The sequence below is a fragment of the Leopardus geoffroyi genome, chromosome E2 (genome assembly GCF_018350155.1).
Source record: "Leopardus geoffroyi isolate Oge1 chromosome E2, O.geoffroyi_Oge1_pat1.0, whole genome shotgun sequence".
NCBI lineage: Eukaryota > Metazoa > Chordata > Mammalia > Carnivora > Felidae > Leopardus > Leopardus geoffroyi.
The window spans coordinates 11,727,616-11,752,201 of NC_059335.1; the positions used below are offsets into that span (position 1 = coordinate 11,727,616).

At 59.8% G+C, this 24,586-nt stretch overlaps 2 protein-coding genes across 4 annotated transcripts in view; both read right to left on the reverse strand.

Annotated features, from left to right (window-relative positions):
- NECTIN2 (nectin cell adhesion molecule 2) overlaps positions 1-4,135 on the reverse strand; it is a 29,543-nt gene extending 25,408 nt beyond the window's left edge. For 2 of the 3 annotated variants that reach the window (XM_045441992.1, XM_045441993.1), the window contains exon 1: positions 3,740-4,133. In XM_045441992.1, coding sequence (XP_045297948.1) covers positions 3,740-3,830 — 91 coding nt within the window. In that variant the 5' untranslated portion in view covers positions 3,831-4,133. Of the gene's footprint in view, positions 1-3,739 lie in introns of all 3 variants that reach the window. The other variant, XM_045441991.1, reaches the window with a different exon arrangement.
- A 6,097-nt stretch (positions 4,136-10,232) lies between these two features.
- Positions 10,233-19,795, reverse strand: BCAM (basal cell adhesion molecule (Lutheran blood group)). Its single transcript, XM_045442004.1, has 15 exons — positions 19,652-19,795; positions 17,792-17,913; positions 16,971-17,199; positions 16,811-16,881; positions 16,491-16,587; positions 16,210-16,392; positions 15,605-15,741; positions 15,080-15,236; positions 12,940-13,055; positions 12,690-12,831; positions 12,362-12,498; positions 12,028-12,172; positions 11,779-11,923; positions 10,819-10,936; positions 10,233-10,702 (listed from the first exon to the last, which is right to left on the reverse strand). Exons 1-15 carry the CDS (start codon positions 19,731-19,733, stop codon positions 10,697-10,699), a joined length of 1,887 nt encoding a protein of 628 aa, XP_045297960.1. The 5' UTR covers positions 19,734-19,795; the 3' UTR covers positions 10,233-10,696.
- Between the last annotated feature and the right edge of the window lie 4,791 nt (positions 19,796-24,586).

The window sequence follows — 24,586 nt, forward strand, 5'->3', positions numbered from 1 at the left end:
CCCTGCCCCCGCAGGCCTTGATCTCTCTCTGCATCTGGTTCCTGGGCCCTGAGTCTGTCCCTACAGGTCTTCAACTCCCCGGCTCTCTGGTTTCTGCCTTTGTCTCTCTCAGACTTTCTGCTTTCTGTGTCTGTCATATTCTCTCTCTAACAGCTTTATTATTTTTTTTTAAGTTGATTTATTTATTTTGAAAGAGAGAGAGAGAGAGTGAGCTAGAGCGCATGCACGAGCAGGGGAGGGGCAGAGAGAGAGAGAGAGAGAGAGAGAGAGAGAATCCCAAGCAGGCTCCTTGCTGTCAGCACAAAGCCTAATGCGGGGATTGATCCCACCAACTGTGAGATCACGACCTGAGCTGAAACCAAGAGTTGGATGCGTAACTGAGTGAGCCACCCGGGTGCCCCTCTAACGGCTTTATTGAGATATAATTCCCATACCATCCAATCCGCCCATTCAAAGCGCACAGTTCAGTGGCGTTAGTATATTCCCAGATCTGTGCCTCCCTCATGGCAGTCCATCCCGGAACATTTTCACTGGCCCAAGAAGACGGCCCACATCCTTAGCTGTTCTCATATTCTCTTTCCTCTATGTCTGACACCTGAGAGGCCCCTCTTTCTGGGTGTGGGTCTCCTAGTCTCTGGAATTCGGCTCCCTGCTTTATCTCCTGGGGTCTCTAAACCCTCGGGGTTTCCGGTGTCTGTCTCTCACGGGCTGTATGTCTCTGACCCTGGGACCTCCCTGCCTCCTGGGTCTCCCCATCTCTGCCTGCCTCTCCGCATCTCTGATACCCTTTGTCTATGCCTGGGCCATCTCCCTGGGTCTCTCTTCTCCTCCCCCTCCTCCTCCATTTCTCAGCATGGTTGGGACATTAAAAATGTAACAGTGTCCCTGGCGGGGCGGGGGAGCTGGCCGGTGTGCCTTAACTCCCTGTCCTTTCTGTGTCCACCCCTCCCTGCGCCCCCCACATACTGCTGGCCTTGAGACTGGCCTGTGCCCTGACCTCCCTGGGTCCTGGCATCTCGTCACTGATGGCTGGGGGCTTCTGGGCTCCCAGTCCCTCACCAAGGCTCTAAATCTCTCTCCTTAGGCTGTTCCTGCCTTTATCCTGGTGCATCTGTCCAGCTCCCTCCCCCTCCTCCACCTTTCTGGCCCCATCTCAGCATCTTTCTGTCCCACCCTTGTGGGCCACATTTCATCCTCCCCCCGCCCCCCGCCATCTCTCTCGGTTCCACTCTAGGGTTTGTCCCTGACCCCATCCCTAAATTTGTTTCTGACGCATTCTCCGTCGCCTTCCGCCTTCTGTCCCCAGCCCTGTATCTCCCTCCCTGTCTGTGAATCCCTTCCCTGCTCTCCTCCCCACCTCGCTGCCCAGTCCCCCTTCCCTAATGAGAAGAGACAGCAGGCCCTCTCCTCCCATCCCCCTCCACTACGGGCTGACTGACAGGGAAGAGCCAAGAAAGCTAGGGAGGACTGGAGAGGCGGCGACCCAGCAGGGGGCCCAGGTGGAGAGCCCTCGGTCCCCCAGGGGCCCAGGAGGGGGGAGGCAGAGGAGCCAGAGACAGGTAAAGAGAGAGATGGGTGGCAAGGAAAGACAGAAAGAAGGAGCTCTGTGAGAGGAGAGAGCCAGAGAAGCAGAGAGAGGCGAGAAATGAAGAGGGGAGGAGGTGGAGAGAAAGTGAGGGAAGGCGGGAGAGACAGAGGGAGAGAGAAAAGGGGGGAGGGAGAAAAGGTGGGAAGCAAAGGCACAGAGATGAGGGGTCAGGAGGGCGGAAGGCCCCCTCCCCAGGTGCTAAGAGCTTTCACGGGGGCTCAGTGAGGCCTCTGAACCCTCCCACTGGCCCTAGAGGGAAAGGCTTACTGTCTCTGTTTTACAAAGGAGGAAATGGAGCCTCAGGGGCTCCTGATGGAACACAGCCCAGGAAGGCTCTGAAGTCTGACCGGCTGTGGACCCCGGGAATGTGGCTTGCCCTTTCGAAGCCTCCGTGTCCCCATCTGCGAAATGGAAATAGGAACAGAGGACCTGTCTCCTAGGGCGATCTAGAATTCTCCATGAGATCGCGAGTCAAGTCAAAGCCTGGCTCAAGGTCAGGTGGGTTCTGAACGTTTCTCACAAGCGGCAGGTCCTGACCTCATGTCCCTATCTCTGACACCAAGGGAGAGCCAGTATCCAAGTCGGAGTCAAGGCTTGGGATACAAGTCAGCGACAAGCTGGGGCAAATGAGGTCAGAGGGATAGCCAGGGTTCAGGGTTCTCCCAAGACACCCCCCCACGCCCCCACCCCCACCCCCTGCTCCCGCCTACACTTCCTGGGCAAACCCTTGGGAAACTCCAGTGTCCAGAGTTTCTAGCTGGGAATAAAGAGCCCAGTCACCTGCAAGGGGGCGGGGCCAGAACCTTCTTCACCTGTTCGTCCCAGCCTCTCCCTCCTCTGAGAGCTGCGCCCTCCCTCAGAGGGGTTGAGGGGACTGGGAGGGAGTCGGTGGGCAGAGCAGAGGGAGGGGCGGGGGATTAGGGCGGCGGCTCCTCGCGTCCCACCCCCCCCCACCCCCCCCGCGGCGGCTCCAAGGGCGCGACCGGAGGAAAGATAAGGTCCCGAAACCTGGGAGTCCGAAACCGGGAGCCGGGGAGAGCTCCCGCCCCTCCCTGCCGGGGTTCAGCTAAAGTGAAACCGGTAAAACTTCCCCAGGGACGTCCCAGCCGACGGCTCACAAGGAAAGGGAAGCGTCTTCTTTCTTCAGGGGACACAGCCGACCCAGCGCCAGCTTCCAGAGAGAGCCTCCTGCCCTTGATTACATCCAGAAGCCAAGAACCAGGTGCCCCGCCCGCATTTACATCTGGATCTCAGGAGACATTCCAATGCCTACAATTAAATCTGAAACCCAGGAGATAGGGCCTCTTCCGCCTCCCCCCTCACCCCCCGTTTTACCTGGGACCCAGGAGCCACAGCCCCCTGCTCACAATCTGGAACCCAGGTTTGAGCCCTTCCTGCCCCCAATTAGACCAGGACCCCAGGACACATAGCCCCTAGCCTTCATTCTACTTGGGACTCAGACCCCGAGCCCCTAATTTGTCTGGGTCCCAGGAGCCAGGCCCCAGCCCCTTGTTTTCTGGGTCCCAAGAACCTACAGCTCCCTGAGGCCCCAGGTTGGAGTCCTCAGGCCCTTCCCCAGGTCGCCGGAACTCTCATCCTTGGCCCTCCAAGGAACACGAAGTCCCAGCCCTCCAGCCCCTCTGGAGAGCCTGGACATCTGGCCCCCTGCCCTCAGTTCTCCCAAGGCCTCAAACGCCCAACCCTGGGAGAAGGAAAATGGGGGATGGTCTCGTCTCCTCGTCGCGACCCTCCTGCTGGGGAGCGGGGGGAGAAATTCCCCACATGCCTGAGCGGGGAAGCGGAGATGGAACCTCAGATCCGGGTTGACAGCTCAGTGCGGGGTGGGGTGGGGGGCGCGAAGGCTCAGATTTAACCCTTTTGGTGTTAGAGTCTGAGGAAGGGGGAGGGGATAACCGAGAAGTCCGGTGTAGGATGGATGGAGAGTTGGGATTAAGAAGGGTGGTGGTGGGCGGGGGGAGAGGGCTGCAGAGAGATAAGGGTCGGAGTCGGTGCGGCCGGCCGGGAAGGGGGCTCGAGGGAGGGGGCTCGGTGAACTGGGGGTAGAGCGGGGAGGGTGCTCGGTCTTTCCCCACTCGGAAGGTGGGGAAGGGGTTGGGTCCGCGCGGGGGGTGGGCGTCTGCGGTTTCTCACCGGTTTCCCGGAGCAGCAGCAGCAGCAGCAGCGGCAGGAGTGGCAGCGTCGGCGACGATCTCGACGGCGAGAGGGCTGCGGCCCGGGCCATGGGGGGGCCCGGGGTGGGACTGGGCCCGGGCGGGGGCCTGCGGGCCACTCCGTGAGCGCCGATCGGCTGGGCGGTCGAGCAGGTGCCTGAGGGGCTCCGGCTCCCGGCCGGTTCCCGCCCGCTCTGCTCCCGCGGCTCTGCTCTCGGGGCCGGGCTCTCCCCGCTCGGCGCCCCCGGCCCCAGGCTTCTCTCTGGCAGCTCGGACTCGCTGACGTCACAGGACCCACCCCTTCCCTCCCCCCCCCGCGGAGCCGACCTTGGGCTCCGGCCGCACTCGCTCACGCTGTCCCGCCCTCTCTGAGATTCCACGCTGGTCCTCCCCGGGATTTTATTCCCGCCCCGCCCAGCATTCTGCGCCCGCCCCCTCCCAGGGTTTTACACCTGCCTCTCCCCAGAATTCGATGTTGCCCCTCCCCCAGAATTCAATCTCCGCCTCCCCTGGAGCTCAAACCCCACCCCTTTTGCCCTCCAGGAGACCGCTCGCGCCCCGCCCCCGTCTCCGGGCGGCTGGTTGAGATTCGGTCACGCCCTCTCCAGAGTTTACAGCGGTCTCCGCCCCCCTGAGGCCACGCCTCCGCGACGGCCCCGCCCACCCGCTCTACTGGCAGTGGGTCCAGCCTCTTCCCGGGAACTCGGTCCCGCCTGGTCTCAGCCCCGCGCGAAGTTCTGTCCCCGCCTCTTCAGCTGTAGCTGAAGCGTCGTCACACCTGCGTGAGGCACGTGGGTTCTCATAGGCCCGCCCCCTCCTGGAGCCCCGCCCCCAAGCTGAAACCACCCCCCACCCACCCACCAGGCCCGCCAGGAGACTTTCCTAGTTCTTGCCCCTCGCCCAGTGCCTGTCTCGCTACTGGGTGCGTCTCGGTTTATCCTGTGTCTTTCTAAGCTCTGCCCGGGACTCTGGGCGTCGCTGCGCCATTCCTTTCCAGATTTCTCTTTGCCTCTCTGTGCCTCTGGCTTTATGTCTCTCACAATCTTTGGATCTCCTTCGTCCCTTTATTTCTCGGCCTCTGGAGTCCGCACGTGTCGGAGTCGCTTTGTGTTTCTGGTGTTTCTGCTCTTTGTCTTTCTAACACCGTTCCTGTGTCACTTGGTCCCCGCGTCTCTTTCCATCCCTTTGACTCTGTCCCTGTGTCTCGATGTGCCTTCTTGTTTCTGTCCCTCCCGACGTCTCTGTTCCTGCCTCTGTTCTCTGTGGCTCTCGCTCCCCGCCAACCCCCTGTCCTCTCCTGTATTCGGTCCCTACCTCCCCGTGACCGCGGCCTCCCGCCAGGGGGCAGCACAGACCGGCCCCCCGCGCTCTGGTAGCCCTGCGGGGCTGGGCTAGGGTCGGGCCTCCAGATTCCGCCGGTCCCTCCCCTTGTCCTTGTCCCACTTCTATCTTCCCAGCCTCCTCGCGTCTTTGTGTCTCTCGCTCTGACTCGGCCCCTTTGTCTCTCCCCGGCGGCTCCCGCTCCTCCCCACCCCCACCTACCTCTTCACATTCCTAGGGCTGACCGGGGGAGCTGGTGAGGCCGCCCAGTGTGGCAGGGTGAGGGCGGGAAGCGGGAGGCTGAGGGAGGGGATGCCACTGAGCCCCTGAAATCCCTCCTTTCCATTTCCTCTAGGGTGAGGGTGCCGATCAGCTGGGCGCAGATGCTTGAGACCTTCTTGTCCCCACCAAGAGGAGCCCCTAGACTTGCCCTCCTTCCCCACAGCACACGCCCCAGCTTTCCTCCCCAAAGGGCGAGGTCTCCAGTCTGCCTTCTCTTGGTAATGATACTATTAATAACCGTATTTAGCACTTACTGTGTGCCACGTACACATTTAAGTGCAGTATATTATCTCAAATAACCCACACCTGACCCTATGTGATAAGGAAACTGAGGCACAGAGAGATGAAAGTGACATGGCCCAACAAAGTTACAAAATGGCAAATCCAGGGGCGCCTGGGTGGCTCAGTCGTTAAGCGTCCGACTTCCGCTCAGGTCATGATCGTGCGGTTCCGGAGCTGGAGCCCCACGTTGCGCTCTGTGCTGACAGCTCAGAGCCTGGATTCTGTCTCCCTCTCTCTGCCCCTCCCCTGCTTTCACTCTGTCTCTCTCTCTCTCTCTCAATTAAATATATATATATATATATATATATATATATATATATATATATATATATTTTTTTTTTTTTTTTTTTTAATGGCAAATCCAGATCTGACATATCTTAGTTAATTCCTCGCAAGAATCCCACGGAGGAGACACTGTCGTGATCCCCATCTGACTGAAAAGTGCACTGAGCACAGGGTGGCCATTGGCCCCAAGCCACCCAGCAAGGAAGTAGCAAGCAGGGATTTGAACCCAGGCAGTCCGTGCTCTTATCCTCTCTACCCTACATGTCCTTCAGATAGCATGTATCTCAGGCTTGGCACAAGCCTGGTATTAGCCCAGCTGGACAAATGTGGGTAGTAAATGTGATCTCTCTGGCCTCTCCCCAGTCTGGAGCCAGCCTAGAGGGTCAGGATCTCTGGCTTTTAGTGAGGGCTTTGCCACTAATTTGCTCTGTAATATCCTTGCCTCTGTCCCCACTCCCCTCTCTCCCTTCAACAAAATACCCAGTCCCCAGGGAGATTTCTTCCAGGAAGGGCCCGCAGCACCTGCTCTTTTCTGGCCCTGTCAGTGAGTGAGCTCAGCTTTTCTTTCCGGCTGTTCTTTGTTGGGTATGTTTGAGCCCAGGAGGGAAGCCCCAGGAAGGTAAGCTGGACTTTAACGCCCGTTCACAGGCGGAAGGGGACATACATGAGGCTGCGCACTGCCATGTTTATTGACAAATGCCTGGGTGGGTCTCATGCCTGAGGAGTCGACTTTCAGTGCCGAGAAGTCCCATGGCACTTTGCTGAAGAGCCATAGCCTCTGGGAGGTATAGGCACAAGGCCAAGGTCTTTCTGATAGAGCTTTGAAGTTGATGCCAAGTATTTACCTGCCTGGCAACCTGTAGCCTCTTTTTCTTCTTCCAACAGTCTACTACCCTACTGCCAAGTTTTCCTATAGGGCATCCCCTACACTCAGTCTTTTTGGTTCAGAGGGAGCCTGATCCTGTCCTGGCCAATCAGTGCATTTGATCCCTTGGCCACTGGGATTGGTTCAAAGGTGGGGGTGGGGCCCATTCCTGTCCAATGGGAATTAGCCCTGAGACTTCCTCTTGAATTAATAGTAAAGGAACACATTTTTTTTGGTAAGACTTTTATTTTATTTTGTTTTATTTTATTTTATTTTATTTTATTTTATATTTTATTTTATTTTTTTTAAAGTAGGCTTCACACCCCGACATAAGGGCTTGAGTTCAGGGCGCCGATGAGATCAGGACTTGAGCTGAGATCAAGAGTCAGATGCTTGGAGTACTTGGGTGGCTCGGTCAGTTACGTGACTGACTCTTGACTTCAGTTCAGGTCATGATCTCATGGTTCAGTTCATGAGACCGAGCCCCACATTGGGTTCCTTGCTGAGAGTGAGAGCTCAGAACCAGTTTGGGATTCTCTCTCTCTCTGCCCCTCCCACTCTCTCTCTCTCTTTCAAAATAAATAAATGAACTGGGGGAAGAAAAGAAAAAAAAGTCAGATGCTTAACTGACTGAGCCACCCAAGCACCCCAGGACAGCTTTCTGATGAGACTATTTGAGCCCCTGGATCCAGCTATGCCTGAAGATAGTCAGCCTGGTTATACGAGTGAATAATTTCCCTTTTCATTTACACGAATTTTTTACTTCCATTTTTTTTTTTTTTTTTTTTTGGTCGTTTGCAGCCAAACATATCCTTACTAATAAAAGCTATGGGAGCCCAAAAAAGGCACAGATTCCTGTAAAGTTGCCAGGGCAGGAAAAGGGGAGTGCAAACTTTTCAGAATCCTTCCAGATGCCCAGGCTTTGAAGGACAGGCAAGCTTTATGACAATGGGGGAAACCGGGAAGGGCATTCCAGGAATAGTGAAGTCATGAAGACACAAGGCAGGGGCATGTGTGAGAGAGGGAGGGGTGGGCTGTGTGTGAGGGGCAACATCTTAGGTCCTAAATGCCAGGTGAAGGGCGGTTCATGCACTTGAGAGCAATAGGGAGCCACAGAAGGTTGTAAACAAGGGTAGTTTACTGCAAACTTGCTTTTACTTCCCGGAGCCCCAGATCCTGCAGGAGATCCCTCTTGCCCCTTCCCCCAGACCCTTGTCCAAGGGGGGGGGGGGGTCAGGCTGAGGGCACAGGCTGCCATCTGTATGCAAATTGCCTGGGACGCCAGACAGATGAGGGACCTTATACAAATGTATGTCTTCCAGGGAGGAGGGCTGGGACCCTCCTCTCATTAACTCAAGGACCAGGTGCTGAGCACCCCCTTCCTCCCTGGGGTCCCCTCTCTTCCCTCCCCCTAGCCATCTGCTCACCGCCTCTCCAGCTCCCCAGATCTCTCCTGACCAATGTCTGTTCTTACAGTGGTCTCTCTCTCTCCACCTGGTCTCTTCCCTGGACCAAAGGACCCTATTTTGCTTTTCTCTCTTTCCCTCCATTTTCCTCGGATGATGATACTAATAATAAACACATACCGAAAACATACTCTGTGACAGGCTTTGTAGAAACACTTTGCATGGTTGTCAAATTCTCCCAACTAGTCTATGACCCTCTATATGTTTCTGCTGTATTTTTTTTTAAATATTCACTTCTGCCATATAGAAAACAAGAAAACCACACAAATAAGGAGACAGATAGGTGATGAAACAAAGGATGGAACCTAAGAGGCGACTCACAGGGGCGCCAGGGGGGATGGCTCAGTCAGTTGAGCGTCCACTCTTGATTTCGGCTCAAGTCATAATCTCACGGTTGGTGAGTTCAAACCCTGTTATCAAGCCCTGCAGTGACAGTATGGATTGAACATAGGGGCGTCTGGCTGGCTCAGTGGGTAGAACTCGCAACTCTTGATCTCAGGGTGGTGAGTTCAAGCCCCACCCTGGGCGTGGGAGCCTACTTAAAGAAAAAAGAAATCTGCACAAAAATGATTTCAATATAGATGGGAAGGATGGACGGGTCGAGGCAGCCCCAAGTGTCTGTGTGTCCATAGGCGGTTCTTGCTGGTGACCCCCAGCTTTGTTCCCTGACGCCTGTGCCCAAGCCATGGAGGTAAAAGCCATGGCTGGCAAGCAGGTTTTCAAACAGCTACAGTCATGGCTGGGGGCGTTTGCCCCCACGTGGGCCCGACACCCTTTTGGGTGCAGAACCCCCTGGTTCACCCTCCACCGTGGGCATCAGAGCCACGCTGAGAGACACGATTTCAGAGCTGTGTGTGTCCCAGAACTCAGGTGGTGGGGACCTTTGATCACTCGTGTCCTGATCTAAGTGGGTTAACCCACCTCTTCTCTCCAGCTTCTCTCGTTTGTTTTAAGCTGATTCAATAAACAGTGGGATCTGAGCATCTTAATTAGGCCGGTGAGCTCTTCTGTACCGGGGGACCCCGGCGTGCTGCTCGGTCGCCTACCAGGAGACTCCCATAGCAGCTCGCCAGTTTCCCAGGGCGGTGGACCCCACTTTGTCCATTTTGTGGATGAGCAAACCGAGGACAGAGAAGCAGAACCACTTGCCCGAGACTGGAGGCCAGAGGGCAGAGACCTTCCGGCATGCACATGCCTTATGGTGGCCCTCCACTGGCCAGATGTGACTGATCTCCATTTGATGGGCTCCGGGGGGTGGCCCCTCGGCCAAGGTCACACATACCCGTCTCCCACCCCCCTCCCGCTGCTTCTCAGCTGCTCCTTTCGGCCTTGTTTTCTTTCCCTTTCTGACGGTACTTGTCTTTGAGTCCCAGTTCTCTGGCTCTCCTTGTCCCTGTTTGTCCGTCTCTGCCTCTCTCTCCCCAGATCTCTGTCTCGCTCTTATCTCCTCTGAGCTTCTGCGGTCCACCCCCTTCCCCACCTCCCCTTCTTTCCATCTCGCTCTCAAATCGCTCTTCCTTAGCCTCAGGGAGTCTAACCGGCCTCACTGTTTTTGCTATCTCTCTTCTCTGCCCCGGAAACCCTTCTGTGGGTTCCTCTAAGCCACCCCTCCTTCCCTAGGGAACCCTCCGTTGCAAACACCATGCCTCCCCCCCCCCACCCCGAGGGCGCGGCTCCACCCTAATTCCATCCCCTCCACAGCTCCCCCCCATCCTGCAGCTTCAATTCCCTTGGGCTCTGCAAGACAGATTTGAGAATTTTCCTTCTGGGAAGAGCACCCCATCCTCCAAGAGGGCGCCGGTTCTCAGCACCGTCTGGACCCTTGGCGCCTCACTCTTCCACCCTCTTTCTTATTCTTTCTCCGTGACATCAGACTTCTCCCAGGTCTTGCAAGGAGGGTGGGGGCAGGGAGTGTCACCTGCGCCCCCTTCCCGTCTCGTCCCCCACAGGAGGCTCTGCCCACAGCCTGGCGCGATGTGACAGACAGCATTTATTCCGGACTCCAGTGTCCACAGATGATGGGAGCTGGGGTGGGGGCAGGGGCCCGGATCCAGTGTCGGACTACGCAGTAGGACGTCAGGTGGGGTGGGGGACCGGTAACGGGGGCGGGAGGTAAAACTCGCCCGAGCCGGCCGACCCTCAGAGCCTTGGAGCCTCGTCCTGTCCCGGGCCAGGTCCCGGGCTTGGGTCCAGGAGCTATTCTGGGGCCTGAGAGTCACATTCCCTGGAGGAAGGTCCCCTCCTCCCCACCGCCCCTCCCTCCCTCCCCGCAGCAGTGGCTGCTGTAGGTCCCTGCCCAGCCTGCAGAGGAAGGAAGGGAAGGGAGGGCCGGGGAGAAGTGGGAAGGTGGGGGCGGGCGGAGGCGTGAGCAGGCCTGGTTCTCTGACGCTGATTCTCTGATGTCGGGTCTAGTGCAGCCTCCCGGAGGCCCTTGGGCTCAGCACTGGGGACGAGGTAGAGAGGTCAGCCTGCGCCTGTGCTGACGAGGGCCGCTGCACCCCTCCCCGCCTCCCCGCAGCTCCCCCCACCCGCCATCAGGGTGCCCAGGCCCTCACCCACCTCATCTCCAAAGCCCCCGCTGCCATGCCTGGCTCCTCCAGAGGCGCCTCCTGTGAGAAGACCCGTCTGCTCAGGCCGCTCGGACCCTGAGTGGCTCAGCTCTGGCTCCCCAGGTGGCCTGGGAGAGGAGACGGCATGTTGGAGGCGGTCATGCCTGGGGGAAGGACTGAGGATGGGGCTCTTCCGGTTGGGATGGCCTTGGGGGATGGGGTGGGGGGGGTGGTAAAGGCATTGGGGTTAGGGACGGGTGGGTAGGACGCGGTAGGAGTTGGAGATGGGTCTGGAGGTGGCTACGGATTGGAGCGGAGGGTGGCCGTGAGCTCAGACTCAGGAGAGGTTAGATAGAGACGAAATCAGTTAGGAATGGGAATGAGGTGGGGAGCCTGGGAACGAGGTCAGTTAAGCGACTCAGTCTTGGTTTCAGCTCAGGTCGTGTGCCCCGCGGTTCGTGAGATCAAGCCCCGTGTCGGGCTCTGCACTGACAGTGCGGGGCCTGCTGGGGATTCTCTTTATCCCTCTCTCTCTGCCCCTCCCCTGCTCACAATCTCTCTCTCTCTCTCAAAACAAATAAACTTAAAAAAAAGGGGGGGGGGGACGGGAACGAGGGAAGCATGGAGGGGAGGGGCCGGAGATGCAGTTGAGGGAGACACGGCTTCAGAGTGAGGTTAGGGGTGTGGTGGGGACTGGCGCTGAGGGTTGGAGAGGTTGAGGTTGGCTATAAACCGGGTTTGGGGTTGGGGCTGTCTGGGCATGTGTTCGGGGTCTGGGGTTGAATATGAGATGCGGGTCGGGGTTGGGGTCAGGGCCGGGGATGTGTTTGGGTCTGGGGTTGAGGACAGGAGGGAGCTGAGGTTGGCCACGTGGGTTGGGTTCGGGGTTCAGGTTGGAGGCGAAGTCAGAGTCGGGTGCAGGGGTGGGGTCGGGTCACAGAAGTCAATTCCAGGGTTGCAGGCCACTCACGGAGCCCCCTTTTCCCCCTGCCGGCAGCAGCCGGGGCGACCCTTGCGCCTCATGCAATAGAAGACAGCAACGACGAGGAGCAGGAGGCCCACGCTGACGGCCACGGCCATGACAGCCACTCCGGCCTGGGAAGTCTGGGGCGCCACTGCAGGGACAGGACGGAGGAGGAGGGGGTCAGCCAGCAGTGCTCTGTCTGTCCCCCCGCCAGGGTCCTGTGCACAACCCCCCCCCCACCACCAAGTTCCTCACCAGAGCCGAAGTGAAACACGTGCAGGGCGTTCCCGTGGGGGTTGGAGGCCTCACAGGAGACCCCGTCTCTGCTCAGGGCACTGGTCACCTTCAGGGTCAGGGAGCTGCTCACCCAGCCCTGCCCTCCGGGGGCCGGCTCTGCTGGCTGTGGAGGCTTGGGTCAGCCCCGGCCCGTGGGCTCAAGGGCTCGGGTGAGGGCAGAGGTGAAGACGGCCAGTCCCCCGGGGAGAGGCTGGCCACGATTGGGGAGAGGGCAGGATTCCCCAAGGGGTTTGGGGGAGGGCGCCTGGGTCCCGCAGGGCTCAGGATGGGGGGGGCGGGGAAGGTCCCTTACACTGCCCCCCAGTTGGCTCCAGCTGAGTTTGGGCTCCGGGTAGCCGCGGGCAGAGCAGACCAGCCTGACTTCATCTCCTTCCCTCCAGCTGCCCTCACTCCTGGGCTGGGTCTCTTCTGCCCTTAATTCTGGTGGCCCTGTGGGTGGCGGTGGGGGGAGAGCGGGAGGCCCATCGGAGAAGGGGAAGGAGGGGGAGAGAAAGAGAAGGACAGAGGGGACAGGAACAGAAGACAGAGGCACCAGCCGTGGACCCGTCTCATTTCTCCTGCTCCCCCACCCCCACAGCCGCCCTCCCGCTGTCCCCCACCAAACCTGCCCCATCCCGAACCTTGGACCAGCAGCTTGAAGCTCTGGGCGCGGCTGAGGAGGGGGACGGTGGGCATGGAGGCCTCACAGATGTAGGTGCCCGCAGAATCGAAGGTGATGGAGCTCAGAGAGAGCGTGGGGCCGTTCCCCAGGGGGATTGAGTCCTGGCAGGGAGAGGAGCAGGCGGCCAGGTGGGTGTGAGGGAGGGGTCGAGAGACGGGAGAGGGTGCAGGCTGAGGGTCCCCAGGCCGCGGGGCTCCTTTCTCTCTCACCTTGGTCCAGCGCAGGGCAGGCGTGGGCAGACCTTGCACGGAGCAGTTCACGGCTGTGCTGTTGCCCAAGGGTAAGGAAAGTTCCTCCCTGGTGCTGAGCTCAAGGGGGTCCAGGTCTGGAGGGGGGGACAGACTGTCACCTTCCCCAGACCCTCACCCACTCGGCTTAGGGGCTCTCCAGGGCGACTGGGTGGGGGTGGGGGGCGCAGACGTGAGTGCACAACCAGAAGAGCTTGTCAGGTGTTTCTCCTTGTTTTCTCTCTCTCTCTCCACGGACTTTCCACGCTCCCATCCAGGCCAAGCCTTGAGCCCACATCTAACTCCAAAACACAGGCCCCATCTCAGCCATCTTCTTCCAGAGCCGATGACTGGGCCCACAGTTAATGCATGACCGGTGGTGGGGGGGGGGGGGGGTGGTGGTGGCAAGGTGTTCCTTCTCGGATTGACCACCCAAACCCCTCTACCCATCTTTCCATCGAGCCCCTGTCTGCCCTGCCTTCGAAATGGACCTTCCCACTTCTCTCCGTCTCTGACGTCCGGGTCCGACTGCCCGGACCACCTTGCAGCCACCTCCTCGCCGGTGTCCCCGCTGGCCAGGCTTCCTCCCCTGAGCTGCCAGACGGATCTTTTCGAACCACACACCCGTCAGCCCTGCCCTCCGTGTGAAACCTCGCAGTGGTTGCCCAGTATACAGAGACCAAATTCTTTGATAAAGCCCCCAGGATCCTGCTTGGTCTGACCTCTACCTACCTCCTCAACCTCACTTCTTACCGCACGCCCCCACCCCCACCCCCACCCTTTGTCCCAAACACCAGCTACCCTACTCTCTTGGTTTCTCTCCAGTACGCCATGTGGGGTCCTGCCTCGGGGCCTTCGCACCTGCTGTTCCCCCGGCCTGGGAGCTCCTCTTCCGGCTCTTCGAGTTTCTGATCCCATTCTTTGGTTTTCCCAAACGGCCCCTTCTCAGGGAGGCCTCTCTGTCCCCCCGTGGTGGACACTGAGATTTCCCCTCTAGCGCTGAAGGATTTGTTCTCCCCCAGCTGTTGAGAAGGATGTCAGCTGTCAGCCCTCAGCTGTCAGCCCTCTCTGGGAACTGCCTCAGCTGCGGAGAGCCCCTCGCTCAAGGTCATGCCCCCTTCCTCGGGCAGGCCACGTGCAATGCCCGGTTGGTGTGGGGTTATAAAGGCCCAGCTCCCTTACCCCCAAGTGGGGCCATCCCAGCTTCCCCAGCACCCTGCAGGGCCGACTGAGACCTTTAGACTACAACTGAGACCAATCTTCTGCCTCTGCCCAGTCCTGCTCCTGTGCCCTCCCCAGCCTCCACTCCAGCCTCCATCGGTGGGGATCCCAAGGCACTTCCCATAAACCTCCTGCCTGCAGCTCTCTGAATCCGAATCTGCTTCCTGGGGAACGGAGACAGACGGAGCCTGCATCATCCTCCATCTAGAACAGTCCCCGCTCGCCTGGCCAGTCCCTCATCCCCTCACTCTGCGTCAGTCCCTATAGGGGCTCCATCGCTACTCAAAGCACCTTGTTCAGCATTCACCACCTGTCTCCCCTACTTGACCGAGATCTCTGTGAAGGTGGGGGCTGGGCTGTCTCGTTCATAGATGTCTCCCCAACCCTGGTCACGGGGTCTAGCCCCAGGAAAGGAGGCAGAAGGAGGGCCAAGGAGGAGCAGGGCCTTTGCACAGCGCTCAGGTGCGAGCAGACTCAGAAGGCTTTCTAGAAGGCTGGAAAGTGGATGGTAGAAAGCAGGGGTGTTAACCTGGAAACGACGAGGGGAGCTCGGCTGGGGTGAGGAGACTGCCTTGGTGGGGAGATGGGTCAGCCAAAGGCGCGGCCAGCCAGGTGGGCCTTGAAGGCCGGGGTGGATCGGGGCACTCGGGAGCCACGGCAGGTTCAGAGTGGGGGGATATCAGGTGTGTGCTTTGGAGTGAGCTCTCTGGCTGCTTCGTATGGGAGACTGGAGGGGGCTGGGGCTGGGGGCTGGGGCAGGCACCCAGGGGGCAGAGGGGACCATCCAGACCAGGACGAGGACCCCAGAAGTGGAAAGGGTTGCCGGCGGGGCTGTGTGGGGGTGAGGGCGAGGAGGCCGCTGGTGCCGGGGTCCCCCTGCCCATCCCCCTGGGACGCTCACAGGCCACGCGCAGCTCCAGGGTTTTGGAGAGCTCCGCGTCCTCGGCAGCGTCGTAGTCCTCCACCCTGCAGCCGTAGGTCCCGCTCTGGCCCCGCTGAACCCCCTCCAGGGTCAAGTTCCCCTCAAGATTTGTTTTCAGCACGTCCTCCTGCTTGTCCTGGGTGACCAGGGATGAGGAACCCGGCTCAGGAGCCGCCCTGGTCCGGGGGTGGGGGCGGGGGTCATGCTGGGTCGGGGTCAACCGGGTCAGAGTCAGGGGTCACCGGGTTAGCATCGTGCTAGATCAGAGCCCACTCAAGCAAGGGGGCAGAGGCCCTGCCAGGCCAGGGGCCACCCCGGCTGGGTATCGGGCTGAGTTAGGACTCTCTCAAGTCAGGGCTCAGAGGTCCTGTGAGCTCCTGGGTCAACAGGCAGGCGCCTCGCTAAGCCGGGGGCCACCCAGGTGAAAGGTCAGAAGTTGGTGGGGGCCAATATGTCACAGAGGTCAGGGGCCAGGACTTCCAAAGGAACGACGGGGTGAGTCACCTGAAGGCGGAAGAATGTGTATTCCGGGTTGGGGCTGCCGTCCCCCCGGCAAAACAGCTGGACGGAGTCCCCCTCGCGTACCCAGCCCTCGGTGGTGGAGGGGCTGTCCACCCAGAAATGCACGTGTTCCGTGGGATCTAAGAGAAAGGGCAAAGGGGAAGACGGGTCAGGGCAGACTCACGGTCAGGGTCGAGGGTAGGTCAGGTCCAGGGTAAAAGGCAAGGGCTGGGTTAGGGGAGAGAGGTCAGGCCCCAGCCAAGGGGAAGGCTGCGGTCGGTCGAAGGGTAGAGGTCACATCTGTCACAGTCAGGTTCCCGCTTATTCTGAGATCAGCGACCAGAGAGGTCAGAGGTGGAGCTGAGCTGAGAGTGCAGGTCAAGGGTCAGAGGTCGGCGTGGGCAACAGGTCCGTGCGGGGATTCCGGGACCCTGAGCTGGTGTGAGAGGGCGGGGCGTGGTTCGGGTGCGAGGCTCTGTGGGCCTCCGGGCGCTCGAGGCGGTCAGAGGTCAGGACGGGGGGGGGGGGGGGGGGGGGGGGGGGGGGGGCGGGGCCTCAGGGAGGTGAGGGGGCCGCGGCCGGGGAGGGGGGGACCAGCCTGGACTCACAGTGCAGGGTGAGGCGGAAGGCAGGGCTGTCCAGGCGGCCGTGCTGGCCCGCGGGCAGGTGGTAGCCCACGGAGCAATGGAAGCTGGCGTCCCGGTCGGCCTTGTGGAGCCGCAGGTAGAGGGTGCTGGTGAGAGACTGCAGGCCCGAGGCCTCCCGCACTGTGCGGCTGGTCATGTAGCCGGCTGGCAGAGAGGGAGGAGGCGGCGGGTCAGCCAGCCCCCCACCCCCCGCCACCACCCGGCGCCCTCCCGCGTCCAGCTGGGCTCCCGCGCCCGCTCACCTGAGTTCACCTCCATGGGCACCTCCAGCCGCTGCCCGTTCCGGTACCACGTGATCTGGGGGGCCGGGTTCCCGTTCCGGCTGTTGCAGGTGGCGATCTAAGGCAGACACAGGCGTGGCCCTGGGCCCTGAGGTCGGTGCGGGGGCGGGGGGGCGGGGAGGGGGCCCTCTTTCCTGGGGACTTCTCCTCGCTCCGGATACAGGAGTCTGGGTTCCCCAGCCCTCTCCTCCCCCAGGATGCAGGAGTGCAAACCTCCCCCACCTCCCGGCCCCCTCCCCCCTCCCCCTCCAACCCTGGAATCGAGGTCCAGCCCCAGGTACCTCCTGGGCAAAGTCATCCACCACAGACAGGATCCCTTTGTTGGGGGAGACCTCGGTGGCCTCTGGTTTTGCTGTGGGGGAGACGGTCGGGTCAGGAGCCCCTCTCCTGGGCTCTCGCCCACCCGCCCCTTCTGGGGGGGGGGGACCCGCAGACACTCACCGAACATGTGGAGCCGCGTGGTGGCCTCGGCGCTGCCTGCCGCGCCCGCCTTCACCACGCACACATAGTTCTGCTCGTCGCCCACCTGGGCCTCAGTCAGCACCAGGCGCCCCCGGGCGTCCAGCTGGTACGGGGGGCTGCGGCCCCGAGAGTCGTGCACCGTGCCCTGCAGCTCGGAGCCCTGCAGCTCGGCGGAGGCCAGGCGGTGGCGGACCCCAGAGCGGTCTGCCTGTGGACGGCGGGGGGGGCTCAGCTCCAGGCCGCCTGGCCTGCCTCCCCCAGTGTCTCTTTATCTCTCTCCACGACCTTTTCCATCTGCTGCTCTCTGGGTCACCTGCCTCCTCTTGTCACCTCCCTCCGGTCCCCTGTTCCCTGGCCTGCGTGTGGGTTTCCTCTCCCCAGGTCCAGGTCCCTTGTTCTCCATCACACTCTGTTCTTATCTCCCTTCCTCTCTCTGTCTCCCCCTCCAGCCCTGTGTCTCTGCCTCTTATCTCCTCTTTTTTCCTCTCTCCTTCTAGTCCTGCACCCCTGGGGTCTCCCGCTATCTCCTTGTCTGTCTCTGAATGGTCTCTCTCTCTGGAGCCTGTGCTCTGAACGGGGCGTCTTTTTTCTAGTCTCAGCTGTGCCCAGACACCAGGGAACCTTGGAGTGTCCTTCCCCTGGTGGGGGTCTCAATTTCCCCATCTGTAAAATGGAGAGGCAGCTGGATGGAGCCCTTAGGTCCTTTGGGCTCTGAGGAGGGAATGCACGTTTGCAGCCCTGTGGTGCCCTGACCCCCAGGCCCCTTGGCCACCCTCTGGCCCCCAGCCTGCAGCACTCACCAGGAACCATTCCAGCACAAAATGGTCGTGGGCCCCCAGGGGGGTGCAGTTCAGGGCGACGGGCTCCCCTTTCATCACCTCCACCAGGGAAGGCATGGATAAGTGGACCTCGGCCTGGGCACCTGCAGGAGAGCCACTGAGCTCTTTCTGCCTCTGTTGGGGACAGCCCTCCAGACAGAGCGCCTCCTCCCCCGGGTCCCAGGAGTCCTGGCTCCCAGTACCCTCCTCCCTCAGACCCAGGGTCCAGGACCCCAGCCCCTCCTCCCTCCCATCAGCATTTGTCTCCATCTCTCTCCACAGGACTACGGGCTCCTCCCCCGGGCCACACAGGGCCCTGGCTGCTTCTATCCAATCCTCCTGGAGTAAGACCGCACCTGTCCTTGTGCTTTCCACTAGACCAGCCGCCCCCCAAGGGCAGGGCCAGCTCTGGCTCATCCCTTGGCCTCCAGCACCCTGCGCAGGGCCTGGCACGTCACCAGGGATCTGTGCCTCTCCACCTCTGCCTGTGTGTCTCTCACTCTGGGTCTCCATCTCTCGTCCCACAGTCTCTGCCTCTCTGTCAGCCTGACAGTCTGTCTCCGTCTCTCTCAGCCCCTGGGTCTCTGTCAGGAGTCGGGGGCTGGGGCTGCAGCTGAGGCAGAATGGGTGTGTGGGGGCGGTCAGGGGGGACAGGGCTGGGCAGGTTTCAGGAATGTGGGAGGGACAGGCTGGCCCAGACCTGCCCGGCCTGGCACCAGATCCCCCTACCCACCCCTTGGCCCCTCTGCCTCTTTGCCGAGCAGGGAAGGGGATAAGGTGTGTCCCCTCCGATTAGGCGAGCAGTGAGGCCCAGGATGGCGGGTCCTGAGGGAGAAGGGAGCGGGAGTGGGGGCGGCTGGACTCCTGTCCCAGGATCCTGGCAGACAGAGCTGTTCCCATCGGGGAAACCACGCTCTCTCACCCCCTGGGCTGGCATCCTGGCATCAGCTCTCACTTCTGAGAACCTCCCTTTCCTTCCCCGCCCAGCTTGACCCAGCCCTGCCCCTGGGGACCCACCACTTGCCATGCTTGTGCCAGGGGCCTGGATTCCCAGGCACCCACCTCTGGCCCAGGCCTGTCCCAGGGGAGGGGTGTGGGGCCAGGCTGGTGCCTGGGGCTAGTCTGAGCAACAGACAAGAGGAGGATGGAGAGATCTCTCTTCCCTAATCTCTCCCATCTCTCTGTCCCTAGCTGCCAGCCCCTCAAGGCCTCCTCCCCATCCCACCACCACGCAGGTGTGTGGATTTATCTGGGCCCCAGGAAGAGGGCACGGTCACTCGGAAACACTGTTCCGCCGTCACTGCCCAGGGCCAGCGCTCCAGCCCTCCCGCGAGGGAAGGGAGTTCTTTAGAGCCTGGCTCTGAGTCCAGATCCGGGGAAGCCTCAAACGCATGTGGTTCCCTGCGATCTAGCTGGAAGGTCCCCGACCCTCGCAAAACTTGAGAACCTTTCAGAGGGAAGCCCTGGGGTTTTGGTCTCCTGTGTCCTGGGGAAGCCACTCCGGCCACTGGAGGCCTGGACCTTTGGGTCTGAGGAAGCAGGAGTCCCGGGACTCCGATTCCAGGGGCTGAGGGCCCCTTCGCTCCTTGGTCCCGAGCGCGGAGGGGGGCTGGCTTCTCAGGTGGTGACTAACCCGCTGCCTGCCGGCGTCTGCCCAGCCCCTCTGCCGGGCCGTCCCCGGCTCGCTCGTTGGGAAGGGTATCCCCCGTGCTCCCGTATCCCTCCTCCCCGGGGCTCCCACGTTTGGCTTCCTGGGGTCGAGGAGATCCCCTTCCCCCTTCCCTTTCCCGGGGTCCCCAGGGGCCGCCCCCAGCGGCTCCCTGCTCTCTGCCCCGGCCGTACCTGGGTGCGCCCCCAGCAGGAGCGCGAGCACCAGCAGCCTGGGGGCCCTGCGCGCCCCGGCCCGGGCGTCCGGGGGCTCCATGTTCGCGGCGGCGGCAGCGGGCGGCGATTGCCCGGGCTGCGGCTCCGGCGGCCGCGGGGCTGGGAGCGATCAGGCCCCGCCCCTGGCAGCCCCGCCCCGCCCCGCCCTCCCGAGCCCCCCCTTGAGTACCCCCCCCCTCAAACCCGGGCGCCCCGCCAAGACCTCCCACTGCCCGGAGCGGACCTCCCAGCGCCCGGCCCGGGGCCCGGAGCGGGGCTCCCTCTGCCCCCAAGCTCTGGGCTGCCCGGCTCGGGCTGACCGGTGCCCGCGGCGGTGGCCTGACCGACCAGTCTAACCAGTGTCCTGGGCTGTGACCTCACCACCCCGCTGCGGCCGCCATCCCCCCTAATTCGGACCAGGGGTCATCACGGCAGGTGACCGGGGCTTGCCCAGTTGATTTTTACCCAGCTGACCCCGCACGACCAGTGAGTGGCCTGCGCTGGCCTCTCCCAGGGTAACCGGTGGTTCCCAGCATGACCGGGGGCTTGCACTCCCCTCTCCCAGTACAACCAGCGGTGCCCCGCCTGATCGGTGGCCTAGAGCAGCTTCCTCCAGGGTGCCTGGTGAGGCTCTTCCCTGGAGCCCGTGCTAGGGGCTGCTTTCCTGTCTGACCAGTGGCCTGGAACCCATCAGTTCAATCTCTTAAATTTCACGGCCTTCAAACCTCAGTTCAGCCCGGGTCTCTGTGACGATGGGGGGAGGGGTGGGGAGAGCGAGTGCTGTGGGGTGCTCTTGCCTGGGCTCTCCTCCACTCTGTAGGGCCCTCCCTCTCTTCTCCCCATCCAGGGAATCCCAGGAATGCCACCCTCCTTCCTCCCTTCCTCTCCCCTTCACTCCCTCACAACCTTGGGGGGCAGGGCAGGAGAATTAGGCTGGAGGGAGCAGGTGAGAGGGGGAGGGGAGCAGGCTAGGGCACCTGAGGGGAGGAGGGAAGAGCAGAGCTGTGGGTCGGAAGGGTCACAGGTCAGATGGGGGGTCACAGATCAGACTGTCCAAAGCTTCTCACAAGCCGGGTCTGACTGGGGCAAAATCCTCTGGGGGTGGGGGTTGGGGGGCGGGAGAAATGTCACTGGTTATATAGGGAGTAGCTAGCCCTGGACACTGGTCAGAATGGGGAGGGGGGTGGTCACTGGTAAGATGCCTTTGCCCATCAGACACGGAAGGAAGGCTTCAATTACAGGTCAGCTTGGGAGTTGTTGGTCAGACTGGTCAAGGCGCTACTTTCTTTGGTGATACAGGAGAGCCACCGTTACACCGGCAGAAGAGACCCTTTAGTATTAGTCACACCATTGCCTCCTCCGGGATGCCCTCCCCGCTCCCTGGCTGGATCAAGGACTCCCACAACCCCCTGGGCTCCCCCACCCCAGTCCTGCACACTCTGGGGATTAAGCTGTCCCCTCACTGGACCGTAAATCCATGAGGGCAGGGCCGGGGCGGTCTCTGTTGGTCACTGCTGTGTCCCCAGCATAAGGCCAGACACAGAGCAGGTGCTCAGGGAAGGTTGGCAGGGCTCGAAAGGCAGGAGCACACGGGCTCACTGGATCACCGCAGGACACATGATACAAAGTCACTCATGGACATGGGGTGCCTGGGTGGCTCAGTCGGTTAAGCATCTGACTTTGGCTCAGGTCAAGATCTTGCGGTTTGTGGGTTCGAGCCCCGTGCTGAGCCCCGTGCCAAGCCCCGTGTTGAGCTCTGTGCTGACAGCCTGGAGCCTGCTTCAGGTTCTGTGTTTCCGTCTCTTCTCTGCCCTTCCCCCGTTCGTGCTCTGTCTCTCTCTCTCTCTTTTTCTCAGAAATAAATAAACATTAAAAAAAAAATTCACACTCACTCCTGGACAAATACACCTTCAAGGGCTCCCTGGGACCAGCTCACACACTGCGACCCCGACACCCACTCCCCAGCTCTTCTGGCTCCCGCTCGTGCCCCTGTTGCTTGGGCTGGACCCTAGTAGGCACCCTCTCATCAGTCCATCTTCCTCAAGAATCCAACCAGCCAAGGGTCAAGGTGAAGAGAAGGACGGGTGTGGAGTGTGAATGAGGGAGGGAAGGCATAAATACCAGCCACAGTCCCTCACAGACCTGCAGAAACGGGTACCCTAACGTCATCTGCCCTCATCCCCTACAATTTCTTCCCACGAAACAGCCGGAGGGATCCCGTTAAAATGGGAGTCAACCCACATCACTCTTCTGCTCAGAATCATTCCAGGGTTCCTCCCCAAGTAAAAGCTAAAGTCTACTCCATGGCTCACCAGGTCCTCAATCCTTGGTACCTCCCTGACCCCATCGTTCTTTCTCTTCCCCTTTGCTAGCTCTGCTCTTGCCACGCTGGCCACTTTGCTTCCGTGCCATTCCTCCAATGCCAGCCGTGTGCTGGCCTCAGGACCTTTGCACTTGCTCGTCCCTCTGCCGGGACATTCTTGTCCACACAGCTCCCTCCTTTACTGGCTTCAGAGCTCTTCTCCAACATCACCCTCATCAGTTTCCCTCGACCATCTTATTTCAAATAGCAATTCCTGCTATCCCAGCCATTCCTCATTTCCCTTATCTTACTACATTTTCCCTCCATAGCACTGATGCAACATGCTTATGTTTTATTGTCTGTCTGGCGTAGAACATAAGCCCTAAGAGAACCGAAACTTTGTTCTGTTTGCCACTGAATCTCCAGCGCCTAGAACAGTGCTTGGCGGGAGGAACAGAGTAAATACGAATGGAATAAACGAATTTCCCAGTCCCATCCTTCCTGTCTCGTGTGTATATAGTACACATTTCATATTTATTTATTTATTTTTTATAACTATTTTTTTCTATTTATTTGAAGCACAGTAAAAAAAAAAATGGTACACTTTGGAAATTCAGTGGCATGGTTATTTAATTTTTTATTATTTATTTATTTTTAATTTTTTTTAATGTGTTTTAATTAATTTTGAAACAGAGAGAGTCAGAGCATGAGCAGGGGAGGGGCAGAGAGAGAGGGAGACACAGAATCCGAAGCAGGCTCTGCGCTGTCAGCCCAGAGCCCGCCGCGGGGCTCGAACTCACAGACTGTGAGATCATGACCTGAGCCGAAATGGGAGAGTTGGCCGCTTAACCGACTGAACTACCCAGGCGCCCCCACGTTTTATTCATTTCATTTTGTTTTAGGGAGAGAGCAGGAGGGAGGGGGAGGGCGGTGCAGAGGGAGCCAGACACGAGGCTCCCTCCCGTGACCTTGGGTTCATGACCTGAGCCGAAATCGAGAAAGAGTCTGACGTGCAATGGACTGAGCCTCCCAGGTGCCCCTGGTGCCACCACTTACGCGTTGTCATGAACAAGCCTCATTTTTCCTCTACAGCCCCTCCCCCATCCTCAGCTTCCCTTTCCAGGTTGCTTGCCCTCAACAGTGGCCCTGGAAGCAGATGATTCTCCTTTTGAAGTCCATTTAGGAAGGGCAGGTGTAGCCCACGTTTATGTCCTCACGCTTAAGTCATTCCCCTCGCTTCAGCTTATTCCGCGGGCCTTTCACCGTCTCCCGTCATCACAAGAAGGGCGAGTACAGTACCGCCGGTACTCCCAGGGAGAGACCACAGTCACGCGACTTTGATCACCGTAGATTGTTTTCACTGTTCTTTTTCGTCGTTAGGTGTTGCTCATATCTCAGTGTACCTAGCTTGTGAATTAAACTGTATCGTAGGTTTGTCCAGACATCCACGCACGAAGTCGCTAGTCAAAAACATGAAGTATGGCTGCCGTTCGATACCCTCTGTGGTTTCAGGCATCCAGTCGGGGTCTTGGAACCGTCCCCCTCGTGGATAAGGGGGACCAGTGTGCCCATCATTGTACACACACTGTGTGATGGTCCACTTTAAACTAGTTCACAGCTTGGGCGACACGGGATCAGGATACGTTTGGAGGGCAATGGTGATTCCCCCGTCGTTCCCGATTTGCGTCTGGAGGATGGAACCATCGGGAGTCTGTGCTGTCTTGGAGGTCACTGTGTGTGCATTTTGGGTTGGACAACAAGAGTTAGCTGTGCAGGGAAAGTTTAGATAAGAACTTAAAAAAAAAAAAAAAAAAACGTTTTCTATTTATTTATCTTCAAGTAATCTCTGCACCCAATGTGGAGGCTGAGCTCACAATCCTGAGGTCGAGAGTCACACGCTCTTCCTAAAAGTGTTCAACATGTATTCATCTTTGAGAGAAACAGAACGTGAGTGGGGGAGGGGCAGAGAGCGAGGGAGACGCAGAATCCGAAGCGGGCTCCCCGCTCTGAGCTGTCAGCACCGAGCCCGACGTGGGGCTCGAACTCACGAACCGTGAGACCATGACCTGGGCTGAAACCAAAGGGTTGGATGCTCAACTGACGGAGCCACCCAGCTGCCCCCGTCCTGCTATGCTTTGAATCGGGAACTAATAGTGCCAAAAAGCGGGGACTGGTTTCTCTCTTCTTCCCTCACGTGGCTGGGACACGTTCTATTTTCCTAAGATGCCTGCGACAGTATCTCTCGTTCCACATGCTACAGCCCCATCTTGACGCTCCACTGAGAGGGGGGGGTCTAGGTCCCTTCCTCTTACATCTGTGCCCTTTGGGGACTCACGTGCAAAGATGAGAACGGGGCAGGGGTGATGCTGCAGGACTCCCAAGATTAGGTAGCCTCTGCCTGGGTCACTAGAAACCTCTCTATCAAGGCTTCAGCCACCATGTAAGCAGCCAGACTGCCTCAGGGGACCACGCTGTGGGGCGGGGCTGCGCCTAAACTAGAAGCTTGGCCACCGCCCCGGAGAGGTGTGATTGCACCCTGCCCAGAACCACAGGGCCGAGCCCTTCCCCAAATCCTGGCCCATGAGACATTCTGTTCCCTTTCACGGCTCACA